Genomic DNA, 21,133 nt, shown 5'->3' with positions numbered 1-21,133 from the left:
CCCGTTTTGCACATTTTTTTGTGCTGACTGTCGGCTTTTTAGAAGTCTGGCAGCCCGTATTTTGTCTTTTTCCATTTGATTAGAAAAAAATCTTACTGCCAAAAAACGTTTGCGTAAAAAAACACACGAAACCCATTTTGGGCGATTTTTAGAAAGCTCCAAATGGAACTTTACGGTTTTTTTCAACTCGTCTTCATGCAGAAAGGCACACCTCAACCGAACGGTCTTAGGCTGTCAAGATTTTAATGCAAAAAGTCACTAAAGATCTTTCAAAAATGACTTACCAAATGACCCCTTGGCAAAGAAGCCGGAAAACAGCCACTGGCGCCTTATGAAGATATTAGTCAAAATGATACAAGAAGAATTAATCAAATTAGTCTAAGCAAAAGAAGAAAAGAATCATCACCCTGTATTGCATATACTTGATCATTTTAGCCAGCAGTTTGTTAATACATGATTAATTTATATTACCAAAAATTATATTTGACATAAGCTGATACTAGGGAACAAATCCAGGTCAAGCATCTCGTAAGATAAACCAAGCCTAACAAATAAACAGGATAAACCACAGATCTCGTTTCACCAAAAAGGTCGAGGAAAGCAGCTTTAGGTGCATTATTTCCCCTCTTCCAATCTATTCTGGCCATGTTAGGTAAATTCCATGAAAGAGCTGTAGTAGTGTGATTCATAGATTGCACCTTAAACATACTCCAAATGCAATAGGCCATCCTCTCTGCAATTGCCTGTCTGAACATGCTGAATCTTACATAACCCAAGTGCTCCAGTTGTCACGTAAACCTCAGTGTAATTTGTGGTCAGTAGCAATGATTCAATCACTTCTTGAAAGGCTGCTCATATCAAACACTTCGTAGTTAAGAGACTGGATTTTGGGAACGTTCTGATTATAAATGAGGCAACATCCAGTCATCGACAGGGTTTTGTTTCAATTATACTAGATCTGGTTAAATTTTGGTTCACAGTAGGTACTTCTTCCATTAACCGGAGGGGTGCAGTGCACCACATTTAGAAATGATATCGTAAGGTCCAGAATCGAGAGTGCCTGAACATGAGCAGAATCCCACTTCTAAATGATGGCATCTACACCTCTTGATAAGCCAATATGCATTGGAATGGATCTCTAAAGATTTCTAAAATGTCAGATCTGTGTCAACTTGAAGATGTGTTGATACATGCAGAAAACAAGGTTGGGCACATACGCATGGACTTTTTTTGAAGGCAAGAGAAAAAGAAAGCATGGACTTCTTTTTGGTTTTTGATAAATTGTGCATGATGTAGCCCAAGAATGCTGCTTGGTCACTTAGGCAACCACACACACACACTTGTCTGTGTGCAATAGTATCACTTAGGTGACCCTGACTTCAATAACAACTCCAACAAAAGAGAGCACTGTTCACTCTTTAAGTTTAATTAAGGAACTCCTTTCCCAACTTTACCAAGTGAGGATTCAAACTGGTTCTTAATGATGAGGATAAGGTTTTGGAGAGGAATGGACACCAATATAAATGGCCAAACGTTGGATCCTTATCAGTAGTCACACATGCAATTAGCTGTGAAATTAGATAGTTGATTCGCTGAGTAAATATCAGGACAGAGTTGACATGCATGTCCCTACCCACCATAGACACGCAGAAAGAAGAAAAAAAGATACATGGGTCATGTGCAAGGTGGGTGTGGACAATACAAAATGCTGTCACATCTTAAGACACTGGATGAAACACCACATATTGACCGGCCAAAGCAAACAAATTGTTAAAAGAAAAACATTTTTCTGGTTTGTTCGGAGTGGAAAAAAAGGCAAGGTACTGGATATTTAAGATAATAGTGAAACTGAGTTTCAGGGCAACAGCTTGATGTAATATCAAAATACCAGGCTGGAAAGCATGAGAAAAGTATAATGGAGCCAATACATGCAAAAAGTGCCACAGATTAGAACCATAACTAGTCCACCCCTCCAAATACCCCAGATTGCTGGGACCAGTATTGAGTGACAAACTTCGTTTTGATGGAACTGTATTTTATGCAAAGAGCCAGTCTAGACCTATTAATTGGATATGGATAGTCCATAAAGATGTAAGCATGACACATGAACAGGAATAAACAAGAACCCAATCTTCTCTTTGCAAATTTAGCTACGATGCTATTGTATAATAATAGTTTTCATCTAGAGGAACATGCCTTCTCAATACCAATACTGCGAAGCTGACTCAAGACCTCAGTGAAGTCAGCAGGTGGTGGACAAGAGAACTGCATGTTCTCCCCTGTATGCGGATGCTTAAACCTACATAATGCAGGGAAACATCATCAGGTTGATTATCTTCAAAATACTATTGGATCTGGAGTTAAATAAAACCCAAGTAAATATACTTTTCTCACCCAAGAGTGAATGCATGGAGGCAAGGCCTCTGTAATTTTGAAACCAATTGTGAAAGGTCAACATGGAAGCTAGAATGACTCCTAGTTCGCAGCAGTGATAGGGCCATGTTTCTGGTTCCTCCATACACTTCATCCCCTAACAGAGGAATTCCCAGGTATTTTGCATGTGCACGAATCTACTTCAGCATAGCAATTCAAGCAGAGTTAATATATATATTTAATGGAGGCATTTTCAAATTTTCTTTTCATTTATGCTTTTATTTTTTTATAACAATGTATCATTGCATATTATGATAATGTATCAATATGCTTCTTTTATGAAGGGAAAATTAGATATTTCTAGCTGCAGCATACAGGGTTGAGAAGGCTAAAGAGTTGGGTATTAATAGACGGATCATCGAGGGAGACTCAAAAACTGTGATAAAATGGTTGCAGAAAGAGGAAGGGGTGACATGGCAGTTGAAAAATGATTTCCGAAGATTTAAATTGATGTCAAGGAACATGTCAATCCAGGTGGGATGGGTTAGAAGATCTGCCAACAGTTTGGCAGAAAGTTTAGGAAAGCAAAGGGTTCAAAGAACACATGTTTTGGGCACATTTGTAATTCTGTCCCGGGTCAGCTTACTTAAGCTGATTTCTTTCACAACTTCTTGTTGTATCCTAAAGTTTTCTAATTAATGAAATCTTTTCAAAGTTATTGATAAAAGAAGGAACATTAGACAGAATTTTCTTGTTTGCAGAAAATCAGTTCTGGTGAGTTTTATGCTTCTAACAATCATTTATTTTGGTTAGGGAATGTGAAAATTGCCAGGATTGATTCCTCTTTTTTGGGCTCAAAATCGTTTTGAGAAGTCATTCTGTGGAGCAAAAAAAATTAGCTTCACAAAAATGAACCTTTGGTTCAAAAGCTGTCCATGAAATAATGATCCTATGGAGCAAAATTTTAATCAAATACAGCTTTTTTGTCTAAAAGGGAGAAAAATTATATGCACAAGTATAACAGAAAGGGTCAGAGGGCCATCGTTCATGAATCAATAAGCACCCTCTCAGATGAGAGACAGTTTTTACCCAGGTATTGGGAAAAAGGACAAGGTGTAGTACGACGGCTAACAGTTCGTTGATTAAGCTGATTAATCCGGTCTGCTGTCAGTAAGAACCACTTCATGTGAGAGGCTCCTTATTAAATTAAAATGCTCTCTTTTTGACAATAACTCAGAATAGATTATTAATAGCAGACCATTATGATCAAAACCAATGGCATAGATTTTGGCTTTAAGATCCTTCAAGCAGAACCATCAAAGGGTAGGTCTCAACCTCCATGTACTGAAAATGGAGTACTCATAGTAGCATGATGTTAACCTGCAACCTTTTGGATTCAATTTAAATGCAAAAAACTCAGTACTTTAACATTATAATGTACACAAAATAGGCAGGTTGAACCTATAAGACAACTACCAAGTACCAAAGCCAAGAAAGAATACAACCATATCATTTCAAACACTAGGAACATGTCAGGATGCACTTTTCTGCTTCCCTGGGTCTACCATAGGCAAATAAGTGTCAAACAAAAAACATGCCCTCTGATATTCTCAAGATGCACCAAAAAATGGTGCAAATGTGAAGAATGGAAAAAGAAGTCTAGTTCTTGATGGCTTCATGCAACTACAAATTGAAGGAATCTTGTTCAGGGTCAGAACCCCAAGATCCAAAAATAAAATATCACTTAGAAGGAAGAGAAAGGTCCATTTTACCATCTTTTATGTCCATTAACAGAGTATTATCCTGTTTATTTTCCCTAACACCCTACCAAGTGTAACGAAGCACAATGAAAAATAAATTAAACAAAAACTATTCACACTATATGGAGATAAGGTTTGGATGATGATGATGATGATATATGGAGATACAAAGTTTAAGAAAATAAGATCCCTACAGCGGCAGATGAGGGTAATATAATTCAATTTACTTGATGGTGTTATCTATCCTATTAAAATTCTGAATTAAAATATACAACATTTGACTTTGACCACTTACAGTACCTGATGAGTACGCCCAGTTTCTAGCCTCCACTCAACTAGTGCAGAACCACCACCAGCAAGAACTTCAACTACCCTATACCTGACAAAATTTTTGGTTTCATGTTAGCACAGGAAGATACCTTTCTAAATCCTAAAGGAAAAGAAACCTTCATGGGAAAGGAAGGTAAACATGTGGCCTACATTAGCAATTCATCCATAAGACTTCCTTAAAAGCTAAGAAAAAGAGATCATGCCAAGGAAACATACAAAAGGAATAGAAAGGCTGATCAGGTGATAAGTAATGTTATGAGGGTACCATGACTTAGGTGCTAGGTCTGGCCTAGTGTATTTAGAACAAAGGTTGGAGGAACTCTCCTCCCAAGTTTTCTATTCCTACTCTGCTTCCTTCTTAACTCCTATGGCCAGTGAGTCTCATAGCAAACCTGTTGTTCATCTAGCTTGGGCTGGTGTCTAAGAAGCCTTTTGGATTTGGGTTGTGACCTCTACAGCCTTACACAGTTGCTGACCTTTTACTAAAATAGCTTTCCCAAGAGCTAACATAACTATTTGATTTTATGGTACTTCCAAGCATGGTTTAAAATGTCCATCTATTTCCTACTATTTCCATGACATATTTCCATTTGAATGTGTACCAACATGAAATATTACTAGAATCAACATATCCCCCAATAAAAGCTACTGGTACTAAGTCAAGTACAAGAGATAGTACCATAAGTTGGTGACAATATTTTAGTTAGTGACAGTGTTATTGCCCACCTAATGGACATGATTACCACTTTGAGCCAGCTCAAAATGCTTTCAAACATGTAGCTAAATTATAGTTTTTATTGTAAAATAAATAAGCTGGTAAATCTATTAGAACCATTGCACTTTCTATGAATTCAAATTTTGCTTGAACTCACTGTATCATGTAGTTTTGACACAAAGTTTTACAGAACAACATCATAGCTTATTATTTCACCTTTTAACTTAGTTTCTTAGCTTTATTTGATGGTTTGGAACAAGATAACAATTCAAAAGGGTCTACCTGTGCATCTTTTATCATTGCATAAAATAGCATTCTATATTTTTGCATATTTAACAATGTTTCCACTATGTCTATATTTTTTACAATATTTCCATATGACATTTTCAACATATACTTCATATATTTGGATGACCAATATCTCCACCAACACTAACATTTTAAACCTGGTTCCTGCACTGAGGTCACCTTAGGTTATCTCTTTTTCCACAAGAAATGATCTTATCTGAACCCAAAGGGTGGAAGTTCCTCTGCATTTGGGGGAGAATATGTATGAACAAGCTCACAACAACCTCAGCAAGGGTGACCACATTTCGGTCAATTCTCTATACCAAAAAGTGAAGCTTGGAAAATGAAGCAATCCCTTTAGTGAATCCCCTTTATGGGGGTGGTGGGTTGGGAAGGGAAAGCTTTGCCCAATTCACGTAAAGGAACGTGAAAGCTACTGTCCTAACTAAACCCTATGTTTTTTTGCTCCTTTTGCTGATTCTTTGAGACAATGAAGGAGGATTTTTTTTTCTCTAGATATGAGAGCCTAGATCAGTTACAAAGCAAGTATGCCTAGCTCTGTTTAAGTTGTGTGCTTCAGAGACAAAGGCAAAATTTAACATAACATTAAGGGTACAGTGGTTCTTTTGTCTTTCAAACATGTTATCAAGAAGCATGTATTCCATTTATCAGAGCAGCATAGTTCAATCATTAGTGTCAATAAAATATTATAGATGGCCATGCAATATCACATTAAAGACTTTTCAAAATAACACAATGTTATGCAGTTCAATGCCTCTTATATCAGTTTGACAAATATGATATTCTGCAATTATCCCTTGGTTATAAGATGTATTGGCTTTAAAATTCTAAGCTAAATTGCATATGACAGAATCCAGGAGTTCATCGTTCAGATGGTAACAAAGCCGTTATTGTATCAGATAAAATTTTAAGTTTGCAAATTATCAAAATAGGGATTATTTGCAATGTGGCAACAAAACTAATAAATAATTGGCCATGCACTTTCAAGGTGGTGACTAGCTAGAGAAACTACTTGCATAATCAACAATAGTAAATAAACCCTGATTTCCAATTAGCAGAATAGCACCTGATCCAGTTGGAAATATGACCTCTACTTCTTATCACATTTATAATAAGAAAAAACTAGGTGCATCAATAAATACTGGTTTTTCTTTATTGCTAATATGATACCAAAGAAAATAACAAAGAAGCATAAATCACCTACTAGCAGCATGACGGGCCTGTCTAGAGCTATTAGGGCTAGGCACAGCAGCCATCCGAATCCGGTTATTTAAATCACGACCTATTGGGACCTCGATACGCCCAGAATTTAAGGATGGAACACCACAAGTGAGACTTAAGTATATCCTATTAATGGTATGTAGTTTGAATTGTTCAGACAAATGAGCATGAGAATGCTCGTCCTGCCATTACGATGAAAACAATGTTTTAGATGACAGAGAAATTTGGTGAGCAGATTGCAAATCTAGAAGCAGAACTTGAAATTAGATAAGATCTTACTACCATATGCTGGAAGTCACCTTGGCAACAACAAGCAATCCACTAGTTCCTTTGTCCAGTCTGTGCACTATGCCAGGACGAACAGAAACTTCACATATGTTGGAAGTTACCTCTTCCATGGAACCTTGTGTGGAAGAAAAGATATCTGACTCATCATCAGAAATATCATCTGTCTCAGAAAGAACCTCGCTATTTGTCAATGCAACCATGGGAAGACTGCAGTGATGAAGAATGCCATTTACAAGAGTACCATTAGCATTGCCTGGTGCTGGATGAACAACCTACATCATGTAACGGAATGGTGAAAAGAAATCAGGGAAAACACTAGATTGAGAAATCATTTTCTATTGGTTAAGGCTGTATCTGGATCATCATGAAAATTGAGGGTTAAAAGAGTGGAGAATTCCATTCCTGATCAATTTTGGGGGGTTTAAATGATGCCCCATGCCTCCCTCAACCACCATCAAGAAACAGGAAAAAAGAAGGACAACTTCAAATCACTCAAATTTGTGGAACTGGATATCTGGATCCACTTATTAAATGTTGGAATTAAACTGTGTCCTGAAACTTGCTTTTTTGGACATGATGATAAAACTTACATATTATTATTATTTCTTTATTTATTTATTTTCTGGGGGTACATTTTCGTAAGTATCCAAACATGGTATGAAGTTGGGATAATTTCTCAATAAATCAAGCTTCCGATCAGTAAGTTGGTCAAATAATGTCAAACAGAAAGAAACAAAAGCTCAAATCCGAAATGTAAAAGGATCATATCAGATAAATTGAGTAAAAGAATCACCATATGTGCAGGTTTGTTTACAACAAGAACGCTCTCATCTTCATAAACTATATCCAGAGGAATATCTTCTGGTTCAGCCCTCAATGGCTGCAACTCTTTAATCGTGCAATTAACTTTATCCCCCGCTCTGATAACATGCGAAACCTGCTCAAATATATAGGATTAAACCCAATATGGTACAATTCAGAAATCCAGATGCAAACCCTACAGAAGAAAACAGATTTATTTACATAAAACCGAGCATTTGAACTCAGAAGATCACTTCCTTACATAAGCCACCGTAGGTGTTTAAAACGTTCATAAAATCGAAACTTTCACATTAATGTATGTCTTATTCCTCGTCGTGTCTACGCAAAATACATATTATTACTAAACTTTTACGAGTCTGTCGGAACAGATAGGTCTCCGGTCTCCACTACTAGAAATGCAGCTCCGTCAGGTAGAAGTAAAGCAGGAGGTTCAAATAACCCAAAACAAAATATAAATCCTCCGACAGAGAGTACAAGACGGGTCTACATTGGTTACCTTATTGATTATCCGGCCATTAACGCTAACGAGCCCCGATTTTATACTGGATTGAACGCGAGCTCTACTGATACCGGGGATGCGAGAGGAAATCCAGGAATCGATCCTCGACTTTACTGAACCAATCTCGACAGTGTCTTCTAAACATACGCCGGCGAAATTGCCCCTCCGGTTTTGAAGTTCCGAAGACTGATAATCAGAAGCCGACTCTCCGGTTGAAGAAAAGGAACAATTGAGGACTCTAAAGAATCTAGAAGTGGAAGCTCTAGGGCTCCGATGGAAGAGGTAGAAAGAGGATGAATTGTACAGAGAGTTCGCTGAAGGAACGGAACAGTAGGAGGGTGGGAGCATCTTCTTCGCTTCGTGTGCTCAGTTGTAAAACCCGTGCTGCTCGTTTCAAGCTTGGGATCAACAGGGTAATTTCGTAATATTGGAGATTTTAAATGGTATTTATGTTGTTCAATTGGCATTGGGGTGGCAATTTATCGGGCCGGGCCTAAGCTTAACTCAGGACATAAACCAAACCCGGCCCATCTTATCCAATCCTAACGTGAGTAGGGCCGTAAACGGTATCCATTTGACCCACGACCCACTGACCAGGTCGCTGGATCACTAACTAAAATCACAGGCAAATGGTTCAATAGTGAAATAGACCTAAAATTCTGGTTGGGTGAGGGATCAAACTGGTCCAACTATCAGTTCGACCGTGGGTTGAAAATTCTGGCAGACTAGTTTAAACCATTTTTTGTCTTTCCGGCATCATAGATTTTTCTTTTTATTTTTGGGGTTTTTTTTGTTCAGTTCACCTTAGAAATCTAAAATTACAATCCCCTCTTAGTCTACTAGTAGCCCCCCACCTATAAACCGCATCCTGCCCATGGATTTAACATCAATCCATGGTTAGGATTCATCCCACCTGTACGGTGAGATTCAGATTTCTGCTGTGGACTGAACAATAAAAACCTCAAAAGTTTTTAGCCAGTTGAACCAACGCGTGAACGGATTTAAGACTTTGATTTGAAAGAAAAGTCAAGGGAAGGAAGGGAAAAGTAAAAAACCTATACAAACCAAGTTTGGATTTCGCCCTTACAAAACTGTCCTCACAGCCTTTGGCAGCCGTGAACAGTTTTGTGAGGATGAAATCTAAATTCATACAAACCCTTTTTTCCTACCGTTTTCTTTCAAATCAAACACAGCATTAAAGTTGTAGGAATATAAGAAAATACAACTTTATCAAAAGCAAACTCAAATTGTCTTTTACCTTGCGCATCAACCACCAATAGGTCCATAGAACAGAAACTTCCAGCCCCTTTAAAGCCAAAATAGAATTAAGAGAGTCAGAATATATGCACTACCACAGTACCATCAACTTTCTCCTTAGGCTGGGTTTGGTTAGAGTGTAAATGCAAATTTGTACAGTGCAAAACAAGAATATCTAGTTCGTGAGTGTAAAGTGGTTCAAGATTTACACACCTACTTTGCACTCAACTCATTTGTTTTCAAAGATGCAAATAAAAATACAATTTTTGTGGATGTTTGGCATTTTCATCAATACAAATACAACTATGTCTTGCTACCTAATGATGTTCCAACTACTCCTGACATTAAACAAATATAAAAAATAACAGATTAATTAATACAAATTATAAAAAATAAAAGCCAGGCAGAGCTGAACTGGCTAAACTAAACGACTTATTGAAGTATGAGACAAACTCCCTGGCCCTGTTGCAAATGGAGATTGATCTGAACAGCAGAGTGCAAACATCAGACAACAGTAGAGTGCAAACACAAGACAGATCAATGGATTCAATGGATTGCAATGGTTTGGGTTGGATTCAAAATTATGAAGTTAGACTAGCCACACAGCTATATCAATATACAGATATAGCATTAGCTTAGGAAACCATCCAAACTAAGATAGATCGAGCTGTGTGGCTAATTGCATGCATTCAACGTTGAGCAGGGCCCCAATTTAGGGGCTGATGTCTAGTAGACAGATAAATGAATAGTATTTAATAAAATTTTACCTCCAATCGCCATAACCTCTGTGCAAAGATCTCCTGTACTAATAGTTGTTTTGATCGAATCTTCTTTCTTCTTCCTAGAATCAAATCCCCGTCAGTCTTTGATTCCTTGTTTCGGATTGATACAGTCAAGCTACTCAACAGCTACACACCAATTATAGTTGGTGATTCACGAAAACTGAGATATCCCCTTAAAACTCTATTTGATCTCTCTTGTGTGTTAACTCTCTAGTTCAGTGCTGATAGGGAACACTCTTTTTCTCTTTCATGGGATTTCATGGGAGAGTTGAATGAGAGTGAAGCTTGAAGGAGAAAAGCCAAGAGCGATCACACGCCTAGGGGAGATGGGTCCTCTCTCTAGTCATTCTCTTATGCAATCTTCCTATTAAAGATCTTGCCTAATTAGAGGGAATTCAATTCCCATAATTTTTGTCAATCAATCAACCCCATGGTTTCTAAAATTGTAAATGGGACATTTAAAATTCAAATTTGAATTTCATAAATCCCTTAATTTTTGGAGTTGTTTTATTAGGAAATTGTTGAAGTCCAATACCCTCATAAATGAGCTCTAATTAGGGTGATTGGATTTTGACCAATTCAATCTAGATTGTGGCCACCATGATGGGCCACAATTTGGGTCATACCCAATGGGTAATTTTTCTAACAATCTCTCACTTGGCCCGAAAGGTGGCCATAGAGAAAGTTATATATATATATATATACTAACAGTTGGCTTGATCAAGGCCAATGAATGTGTAAATATACATTTTGAACCAAACCACTTAGGTAATTGCTAGCATAATGTAAATCATGGCAGTACCCTCTGATCATCCAAGTTTCCTTCCATGTATTATACAATTATGCACCACAACCCTCAGTGTATGAATCCTACTATATTTCCTATTTATAGCCTGCCATCTCATATATGTGCAAAATACGATAGTTCACAGGACATCTGCAAATATAGGATGCACCAACACGTGTCATGGAATTAAACTGCATTCATCCAACAAACTGACAATACCCATGTTTTGCACATGGTTTTGATAAATCATTGGGGACAACCCCTTAGTCATGGGGTCTACTAACATTTTGTCAGTTTTGGTATATTGGATGTCTATCTTGCCTTCTTGTATTCTGTCCCTTACTACGAAGTACTTCAAATCTATGTACTTGTTTTGGCTACTGCTCTTGTTATTTTTAGAGAAAAACACAACTGTCGCATTATCGTAGTAAAGTTGTATTGATTTATCTACATAATCCAATATGAGGGCACCCAGGCTGATAATAAAGTTTTTCAGCCATATTGCATGTGTCGTAGCATCATGGCACCCAATGAATTCTGCTTCCATCATGGAGGAAGCTCTCAACTTTTGCTTGCTGCTCCTCCAAGAAATCTCTCCTCCAGCAAGTAGAAATATATACCCTGATGTGGACTTTCTAGTGTCTGGGCAACCACCATAATCTGAATCAGTGTATCCACATAGATTCAATTTGTCCACTTTCTTGTATGTGAGAACATACTGTTTGGTTCCTTGTAGATACCTGAGCACTTTCTTAATAGATTTCCAATGTTCCCTACCTAGGTTGCTTTGAAACTTACCTAATACTCCCACTACAAACACAATGTCAGGTCTTGTGCAAACCTGTGCATACATCAGGTTGCCAATGGTTGATGCATAGAGAACTTTATTCATGTCCTCCTTTTCATATTCAGTTTTAGGACAACTTTCACTGTTAAGCTTATCTCCTTTGTGAATTGGAACTATACTTGATGTATAGTTTTCCATCCCAAAGCATTCTAAGACCCTTTGAATGTAAGCCTTTCGGGATAAACCCAAAACTTTATGGGCTCTATCTCTTAGGATCTCAATTCTTAGGACATAAGAAGCTTCTTCCATGCCCTTCATGTCAAATTTCTGTTTTAGAAATTCTTTTGTCTGGTGCAACAGGCTTATGTCCCTACTGGCAAACAAGATGTCATCAACATATAACACCAGTAGGATGAAACTACTCCCACTGACCTTGTGGTATATACATTGATCTATTGCATTTTCTTTGTATCCAAAGGATGTAATTACACTGTGGAACTTGTAGTACCATTGACGGGAGGTCTTTTTCATTCCATAGATTGCTTTCTTTAATCTGCAAACCATATGTTCCCTGCCCTCGGCTTTAAATCTTTCAGGTTGTTCCATGTACATTTCTTCTTCCAGATTACCATTAAGAAATGTTGTTTTCACATCCATTTGATGTAGCTCCATGTCATAATGAGCTACTAATGCCATGGTTATTCTGAATGAATCTTTCTTAGAGATTGGAGAAAAAGTCTCATTGTAGTCAATTCCTCTTTCCGTATTGTACCCTTTGGTCACTAGTCTTGTTTTGTACCTCTCAGTTTCACCATTAGGTGCCCTTTTAGTCTTAAATATCCACTTGCATGGAATTGTTTTGGCACCTATCGGCAGCAGTACTACATCCCATACACCATTAGTGACCATGGAGTCAATTTCACTTTTCATGGCTTCAAGTCAGAGTGCGGAGTTACAACTTTCCATGGCTTCTCTGAATGTGACCAGGTCTATAAAAGGACCCAAATTAAACTCAGTTTCTTGAAGGTATGCATAATTGAAGGATGCATGCGGTGCTTTTTCTAATTCGGGTTGATCTCCTAAGAAGCATCAACGCTTCTATGCTCACTACAACTGATGGTATTTCCTCCGTAAGTTCTTCCTGATGAGCAACTATCGCCTCTACTTCAATAGTTTGTTCTATTGACGGTTGTTCTTCTTGTACTACAACAGAGTTTATAGGTTGAACAATGTTGAGAGACCTATCAATGTTTTGGAATTCTCTAATATCAATGCTTTGGAGATTCTCCCTCTTCTCCAAGAGGTCCTCTAAGAACTTTGCATTTCTTGCCTCTACAATTCTTGGGGAATTATTTGGACAACAGAACCTAAGCCCTTTGGATCTTTCAGCATACCCTACAAAATGTGCGCTAATGGTCCTAGGGTCTAATTTCCTTAATTGTGGGTTGTATACCCTTACTTTATCTTTGCAACCCCAAATGTATACGTGATTTAAATTGGGTTTCTTTCCAACCCATAACTTAAATAGAGTTTTTGGTACCGATTTAGTTGATACTCTATTTAATACGTATACGCAGTTTTCAGAGCTTCTCCCCACAAGCTTATGGCCAAGACAGAGTCACTCATCATGCTCCTCACCATGTCCATAAGGGTTCTGTTTCTTCTCTCAGCTTCACCATTTTGATCTAGTGATCCGGGCATGGTGTATTGTGCGACTATTCCATGTTCTCTTTAGAACAATGCAAAGGGTCCCGGTCTTTGTCCCAAGTCCGTATGCCTCCCATAATACTCTCCTCCTTTATCAAACCAGACCAATTTTATTGTGTCTTCGATCTGTTTTTCTACATCTACCTTGAAAATCTTAAACGCCTACAAGGCTTCAGACTTTTTGTGAAGTAGGTATATGTACATATACCTTGAGTAGTCATCAATAAATGTTACAAAATATCTTTGACCACTCAAGCAGGGAGTAGGGAGTGGTCCACATATGTCTGTGTGAATCAAAGCTAGTCTTGCATCACTTTCCATGGCTTTCTTTCCTTTTTTGTTGATTTGCTTTCCTTTAATGCAATTAACACAGGTAGGAAAGTTCTCAAGGCTCATGTTTTCGAGAATTTCATCTTTCATGAGTCTTTTTAAGGCGGTCAACTGAAATGCGACCCAATCTTCTATGCCATAAGAATAAGGAGTTTTCTATTATTGAATTCCTTTTCGTTCCAACAGTATAGCAAATCAATTTGTCCAAATCCGATGAACAATTCAATTTGTACAAACTATCAATCAGATCACTAAAAACCAATTAATCTGGATGAATAAAATATCTCAAACTTTGGATCAAATAAATTAAATCTATATCCATCAAGTACTAGTTTAGAAACGGAAATCAAGTTCCTAGAGAATCTAGGCACACACACCACATTATTTAAAATCAATTTATAACTGGTACTTAAAATTATTTCAAAAACTCGTATGGCTTCTACTGCCCCTTTATTTCGTTCTCCTAGAAAAATGAACTGTTCATTCGGCTTTGGTTTCCTTGTCCTTCGTAGTCCCTACATGGTGTTAACAATATGGGTTGTTGCACCTGAATCAATCCACTATGAATCATAGCATGATTTAACAAAATTAGATTCACATACTAAGGAATGATTTCAGACCTTTCTTCTTTTCCAGTCAGCTCTTAAACCTTGTGTGCAGTCACTTCAAAAATGGCCCTTCTTCTTACAAAAGAAACAAGTGGGCTCGCTCTTCGGTTTACCTCTAGCATTTTGTGCCCCTTGTTCTTCTGTGCAGGACATTCCTTTTTCTTGTCACCTTTTATAACAAGATTGGCAGTTTCCAACCTTTCTTGTTTGAGTCATTCTTCCTCCTATACGCACATGGTTAGGAGTCTATTGAAGTTCCAGGGTTCCTTCTGAGTATTGTATGATACCTTAAATGGTCCATACTCAGAAGGCAAGGAGGTAAGTAAGAAGGTGACTAAAAAGGGATATGTGACAGTCACACCTAAGCTATTGAGCTTGTTGCTTATGTCCTTCATTTCCAGAATATGGTCTCTCACAGATTTAGAATTAGCTTATCTCATGTTAGCTAGCTTATTTAGCAAGGTCTGTGAGACCACCTTTTCTGATGTAACAAAGTGTTCATCGATGGGTGCGAGATGCTCAACCACAGTGTCCTTTTTAGGGATCACACCCGTTATTCTCTTGTTTATACGGGCTTTCACAACAGATTTGCAGATTCGGTTGGATTTTTCCCATGCATCTAAGTGTTCTATCTCTTTCTGAGACACACTTTCAACAAGTAAGGGTTTTACCGTGTCCCGTATGGCCAGATCCCAGAATTATATGAAGCATTTCGCTCCATTCCGTGTAATTATCCTCATCCAACACAGGGATTATAGTAATGTCAACGAATCGAGATTTGTTGCAATTTGAATTAAACAGGATTAGGAATTTTCCATAAAAGCAATTGAGTTTTACCTTTGGGCATTCAACCCAACAGCCGTATCAACTAAGTATGTATCATCAAAGGATGTTATCTCATACCTTTGGGCATTAGGGAATCTTTTGACGGTACACACTCAATTCATTAAATCTCAATTGCTCACCTTTGAGTTCTAGCAGTTAAGATTTAACGTGATTAAAATAAGTCCCGGCATCCTTGACACACCAATGGGTTGCTTTGGCTAGGCCCATTTAGAGAGAGAAATTCCTATAGAGTGATACTATCAATAACCAATTTGTCGACGTGGTCAAAATTGATTATAAGTATCCCAAACAAATTATTTAACTAACTCACTCGGTTCATTTAAGAACCGGACCATCATCCGATTTGTGCTGATATTGGTTCAGTTGGACCCAAATCGGCTTAGGTCTCTTGACCCCGTCAACAAATTGGTATTTTACAAATCAATTAACGACAAGCCATAAAAAATGATAACGGGCTTAAGGCCCACTACGCAAAGTAGAAATTGGCGCAATTGTACAATTACAAAAAACAACTATTATTTTTGGTCGCTCCATGACTGCCATTTTGATGACATGGCAATCTTAAAAATAATAACGAGCTTAAGGCTTATCAGTCTTTTATTCCTTGCTTTGGATTGATACAGTCAAGCTACTCAGGAGCTACACACCGATTACAGTCGGTGACTCACGAAAATTGTAATATCCCCTTAGAACTCTATTCGATCTCTCTTGTGTGTTAATATCCCCTTAGTTCAGTGCTGATAGGGAACACTCCTTTTCTCTTTGATAGGAGAACTGAATGAGAGTGAAGCTTGAAGGAGAAAAGCCAAGAGGAATCACACGCCTAGGGGAGATGGGTCCTCTCTCTAGTCATTCTCTTAGGCAAGATCTTGCCTAATTAGAGGGAATTCAATTCCTATAATTTTTGTCAATCAATCAGTCCCATGGTTTCCAAAATTATAAATGGGACATTTAAAATTCAAATTTGAATCTCGTAAATCCCTTAATTTATGAAGCTGTGTTTTATTAGGAGGAAATTGTTTAAGTTCAATACCCTCATAAATGAGCTCTTAGGGTGATTGGATTTGGACCAATTCAATCTGGATCGTGGTCATCATGATGGACCACAATCCGAGTCCTACCCATCGGGTAATTTTTCTAACAAGAGAAACTAAACTTTCACATTAAGAAATTAATAACTCCATGACCCAAATCAGTAGATGATATCTTACCCAACAGCAGATAGAACTAAGTTTTTAATTGGCCTGGTCCATATTTCTTTAATATGGATGTTAGGTTGCTTGATTTGGTCAGCTATTAGAGACCAAATATTCCAGATTTTCTAGTTACCTATAAATTGCATCTAATTCTGGGTCCCCACTTAAACTGAGACCAAATTTTTAATTGGCCTATTCCCTCTTCCCCCATTCCTTCCCTCTACAATCTCTAGGTTTAATTGACTAGAGTTCAGTTTTGTTATTTGCAATATGAATAAATCAGAAATTGAATGAATTGATTTTTGGATTACTATTCATGCTACAGAAATCGAGTAATCCTAGACTCTTTATCTTCTTCCCTCTTTTGTTGAATATAAGAGAGGATCCCTACCGTTTCTAATTTGTACCAATATTATGGGATTCTATAAACAAATTGGGAACATCTCCCTATGAATTTGTACCTTGGGACTAGTAAAATAACAGCTTGAGGATGCCATATAATCAATTTTCAATTTCATCCTAGAGTTACAGATCCAGTCCTAGGCCTCATATCGGTGGAGATAGATCTCATGATTCTTTCTGTGAGAAGGATTCCTTTTAGGGTCTGCCCCTAGCCCTTCTAACCTTTTGTCTTAACTATGATAGGATTACAAATAAGTTCCCTGGTAAAATTCCTAGATTGAGAAGGTTCAATGATTGTGTTACTTGTTCGAGCATTTAAACTTGAACCACTTTGTGTATTTTCTAAGCTCTCCAATAAAGTTATATAACACCCTAAACTTGTTGGAATCCTTCTAATGACTTAGATCCCAAGTAACATAAACGATTGAACATGTTTGTAAGCTCAGCATAACGAATCGTACATGCAACTTCGAAGTGTATTTTCATGATGGATTAAGGTTATTTGACTCAACACTAGATTTAACATGTTTGGTCCACCTTTTCTTAATACAACTTGGAGGAATATATCTAAGTTGTTCTCTCTTAAAAACAGAAATCATATGCCCACATGGAAATCTTGTTCCTTCAAATAACATACAAGAACATGTTGCCTTTTTCTCGATGCCATCATAACCGTCCATGCACATTCTGATTATAAAAATTCAGAAATAGTGTAGGTGTTTTGTTGTTCACCATGCCTTCGAATATCAACTGCAACATGACTTTCATCCTTCCTAAGTTCTTTATAGAACTCCACATATGAACTCTTAGTATATGTATCTACCATTTGAACTTCATAACTTCTTAAATGGGTTCCAACAATTGGTTGAGTCATAATCTTGTTTTGCCTCCTGAGTACGACTACATGCCAAAGTTAGTAGTTAGTTCAAAATGGCGAATAAGCTCATTAAGATTATACTTCACTTGCAAATCTCGATTACAGTATGCATTTTGACTCTCACATCGCTGAGTGCTTCTCATTCCTGCAAAAAAATGCCCCCTTAGATATGCTTCTGCCCATTGTTTTCGTTTACCATACATCTCATTTACCCATTCATTTGCACTCAGATTGTATCTTCTTATCATTGTTTCCCATGCAAGCTCAAACTCTTGAGGTGTTCCTTCTAAATATATGCATTTGTTAAACTCATTAACAAAGCCCTCAATTTTTACATTGGCCATTGCATTCCTACTGAGGTGCCATAAGCATAACCGATGTGGACACTACAAAAATGTACTTTTGATTGAATTTGTCATTGCTCTATCACCATCACTAATAACAGAACCTAGAATTTTTCCATTCATTGCTTTAAGAAATATGTTTAGTGTCCAGTCATATGACTCAGTTGTCTCATCCGCCAACAAAGCACATGAAAACACAGTTGTTTGATGGTGGTTGTTCACTCTACCAAATATGACTAATGGTTTGTGATAAACATTTGTCCTATAAGTTGAATCAAATACCAAGACGTCACCAAAGCAACTATAATCAGCACGAGATCAGGAATCTGCCCAAAAACGATTTCCAAGATGCTTATCTTCATCAATAGTATATTCAAAAAAGTATCTGGGGTCTTCTATACTTTTAGATTCCATAAAATCTAATATTGTTTCTTCATCCCCATGTTTCACAACATCCCGCCTTACTGGGTCAACAAAATTGTTCAGATCTTTGTTAGTAAAGCCTACATTGTAGAACCCTTTTGATCTTTGAACCATATAGTCCATTATTAGTCTTCTTTTAACTCCAGCATTGTGTAGAGCAGATACTTGAGCTTTATCGGCATCCCTTAATGCTCTATGTGATCTCATAAACATGGAAATGGGGTTTGGTGCAAGCTCATGCGTATGTTCAAGAATTTGGAGTTTCTATGTCCTTCAACAACACATACAAATCGTTGTGACATAACACATCCATCAACAACATATTTATCACCTCTTTGAATACTAAACCTAATCCCCCTTGCATATAAATTGTAGAACTTCCATGCCCATTATGTCTTCTGTCGTTAATTCAGTCCATTTCTTCATAGATACTCCATGGTTTGAATAACCATCTACACTGAAGTATTGTATTACCTTCCATTGCACATGAAAAAATAATGTCTACACAAGGTGTGCCTTATTTGATACTTTCTCACCTCAATGAATCCTTTACAAAAATAATGTCTACTTACTGAGTTATGCAAAAAAAGATAGTCTGCAATTTCCAAAACAGCATTGCAATTTGGATATTTGTGACATAAACCAAAACCCAAGAAAAAGAGAAGAGCATAAAGTTTCATCAGGAATGAGAAATCAAGTCATAAAACTATTTTTTACTGTTCATAGGTGGATCAGAAAATTTTCTTGATAAAGAATCACCCAAATGACGAAATTTCTTCTATGCATATCAATGTCATCCAACATGCTTAGATTGGAATATTTGGTCCATGTATTTATTCCTGGTGTTGTACACACATTACCACAATTACACTTCCTCCTGCCTATGCAAACTTTATAAACCATTATGCAAACTAGGATAGATTTATTTAATGTTCCATCTTGTTCCAACTCAAAACTAGAAATTCTAATTAAAAGTAACCATGGTTGGTTTTGTGTTGCTTTCATATATGCCAATGGAAGTGGCTAGTGAGACTGCAATATGGAGGGCATCGACAATGAAGAAGTAGGTTGTCGGGAAGTATGGAAAGGTATGGGCTCCACCACATTGGGAGGACTCGAATGGCATTGATTTGAGTCCTTGGACCATAACCATTGTTCCTAAATTCACTACAAGTTCCTATTTCTTGAGTCCAAAACCTTCTTTTCTCGTGGGGTTATGTTCAAATATTTCTAGGAGAAAAAATGGTTGAAAACAGAGAAACGAGTAGACAGAGGCCACTTTATGAGGAAGCTCGGGATGATTTAGAGAGAGTGAGAGAGAGCATAGATTACTGTATGTATTGTATGTGTACGTAATAGACAACGACTAACGACTAGAGAGAAGAGTCAAAATGAAAAGAATAGCTAAGAAGAGCGAGTTTTTCTTCGTACACACAATCGACACATAAAGCATGTGTTGGGGAAGATGGGGTCACTATAATTTAGGAGGAGAAGCTCTGAGGCGTGTCTGAAGACACTGTCTTTAGAATGTTATTTGCCCCCACTCAGTTTTACTGAGTTTTCTGTTGGGTTATAGGCAAATTCGTTCCTAGGATATAACAGAGCCTTGGGCGAGAATCTGCAACTAGCAAAGTTGAAGAGTCTCCAAAGAAACCTTCTGTGAGACTGTAGCAGACCGGACTGAGAGAGAGAGATAGTGAATTTCGAAATTGTGTGTTTTGGAGTCTGATTCATGCTCCTTAAATAATTTGTGAAGAGGTATGAGGAAAAGGTAGGTGCTGGTTTAGAGAAGACACCTAGAGCAATCACAATTTCAACCATTGTGACTGTTTAAAAAATCGTTAACAGTTGGTGATTGTTAACTTTGAATTGTGCCTCTTGATCACACCCGATCGAATCGTGACCGTTGATCTCATCAACGGTGATCAACGGTCATCAACGCACCAAAACCGCCTCTAAAGCGCCTCATTGCGCCACACACACGCGCACACACGCGTGCGCGCGTTGCGCGGTATCGAATCCCCATACTCTCCTCTACTAATTCTAAGGTTTGCAAATCAGCTCCTATTGAAATACTGAAAACAAACATTGTAATTATCCAATTTGGGACAATTTCAAAACATGGTTTTTTTTTTTAAGAGAAAAACTGATTTTCCAACCAATTGTGCAAGTGCAATTTCTCATGTAATTGACCAATCAAACCCATTGGATTTAATCTCTTATGAGATTCAAATCCAACAATCCCCCACATTGATTGATCAATTACATAGTTCTTTCTCAATCCAAACTACTATGACACAGTTATGCATACAAAAGGTGTTTATCAACTTAAACCTCTTGTTAGTATAGTTATCTCAGAGCCTTGTCAAAGTCATTGGTGGTAAGACCTTAAACCAACTACTCTCAAGACAGACCGGAAACACCTATACACATAAAAATGTTCAGTCTTTACAAGAATTTCAAATTTTGC

General features: G+C 37.5%; 1 protein-coding gene and 1 pseudogene across 4 annotated transcripts; both read right to left on the bottom strand.

Moving 5' to 3' along the window:
• Positions 1–387: 387 nt before the first annotated feature.
• On the bottom strand, positions 388–8,738 carry LOC148866946 (Pseudouridine synthase family protein). Of its 4 annotated transcripts, XM_088979825.1 has the most exons (8): positions 8,315–8,738; positions 7,790–7,933; positions 7,008–7,268; positions 6,688–6,890; positions 4,434–4,512; positions 2,395–2,570; positions 2,197–2,299; positions 388–848 (listed from the first exon to the last, which is right to left on the bottom strand). In XM_088979825.1, exons 1-8 carry the CDS (start codon positions 8,663–8,665, stop codon positions 834–836), a joined length of 1,332 nt encoding a protein of 443 aa, XP_088835951.1. In that variant the 5' UTR covers positions 8,666–8,738; the 3' UTR covers positions 388–833. The 4 variants fall into 4 exon arrangements, with proteins under 4 accessions (XP_088835951.1, XP_088835953.1, XP_088835950.1 ...); XM_088979827.1 differs by lacking the exon at positions 7,790–7,933 and having other exon boundaries at positions 8,315–8,711; XM_088979824.1 differs by lacking the exon at positions 388–848 and having other exon boundaries at positions 1,854–2,299.
• Positions 8,739–12,942: 4,204 nt separating this feature from the next.
• On the bottom strand, positions 12,943–20,484 carry LOC148866945 (protein FAR1-RELATED SEQUENCE 5-like; annotated as a pseudogene).
• Between the last annotated feature and the right edge of the window lie 649 nt (positions 20,485–21,133).

The sequence above is a fragment of the Nelumbo lutea genome, chromosome 3 (genome assembly GCF_056320005.1).
Source record: "Nelumbo lutea isolate HS-2025 chromosome 3, American lotus-T2T, whole genome shotgun sequence".
Lineage (NCBI taxonomy): Eukaryota > Viridiplantae > Streptophyta > Magnoliopsida > Proteales > Nelumbonaceae > Nelumbo > Nelumbo lutea.
The sequence above is the reverse complement of the archived record's forward strand: the minus strand, read 5'-3'. Positions and strand labels throughout refer to the sequence as shown.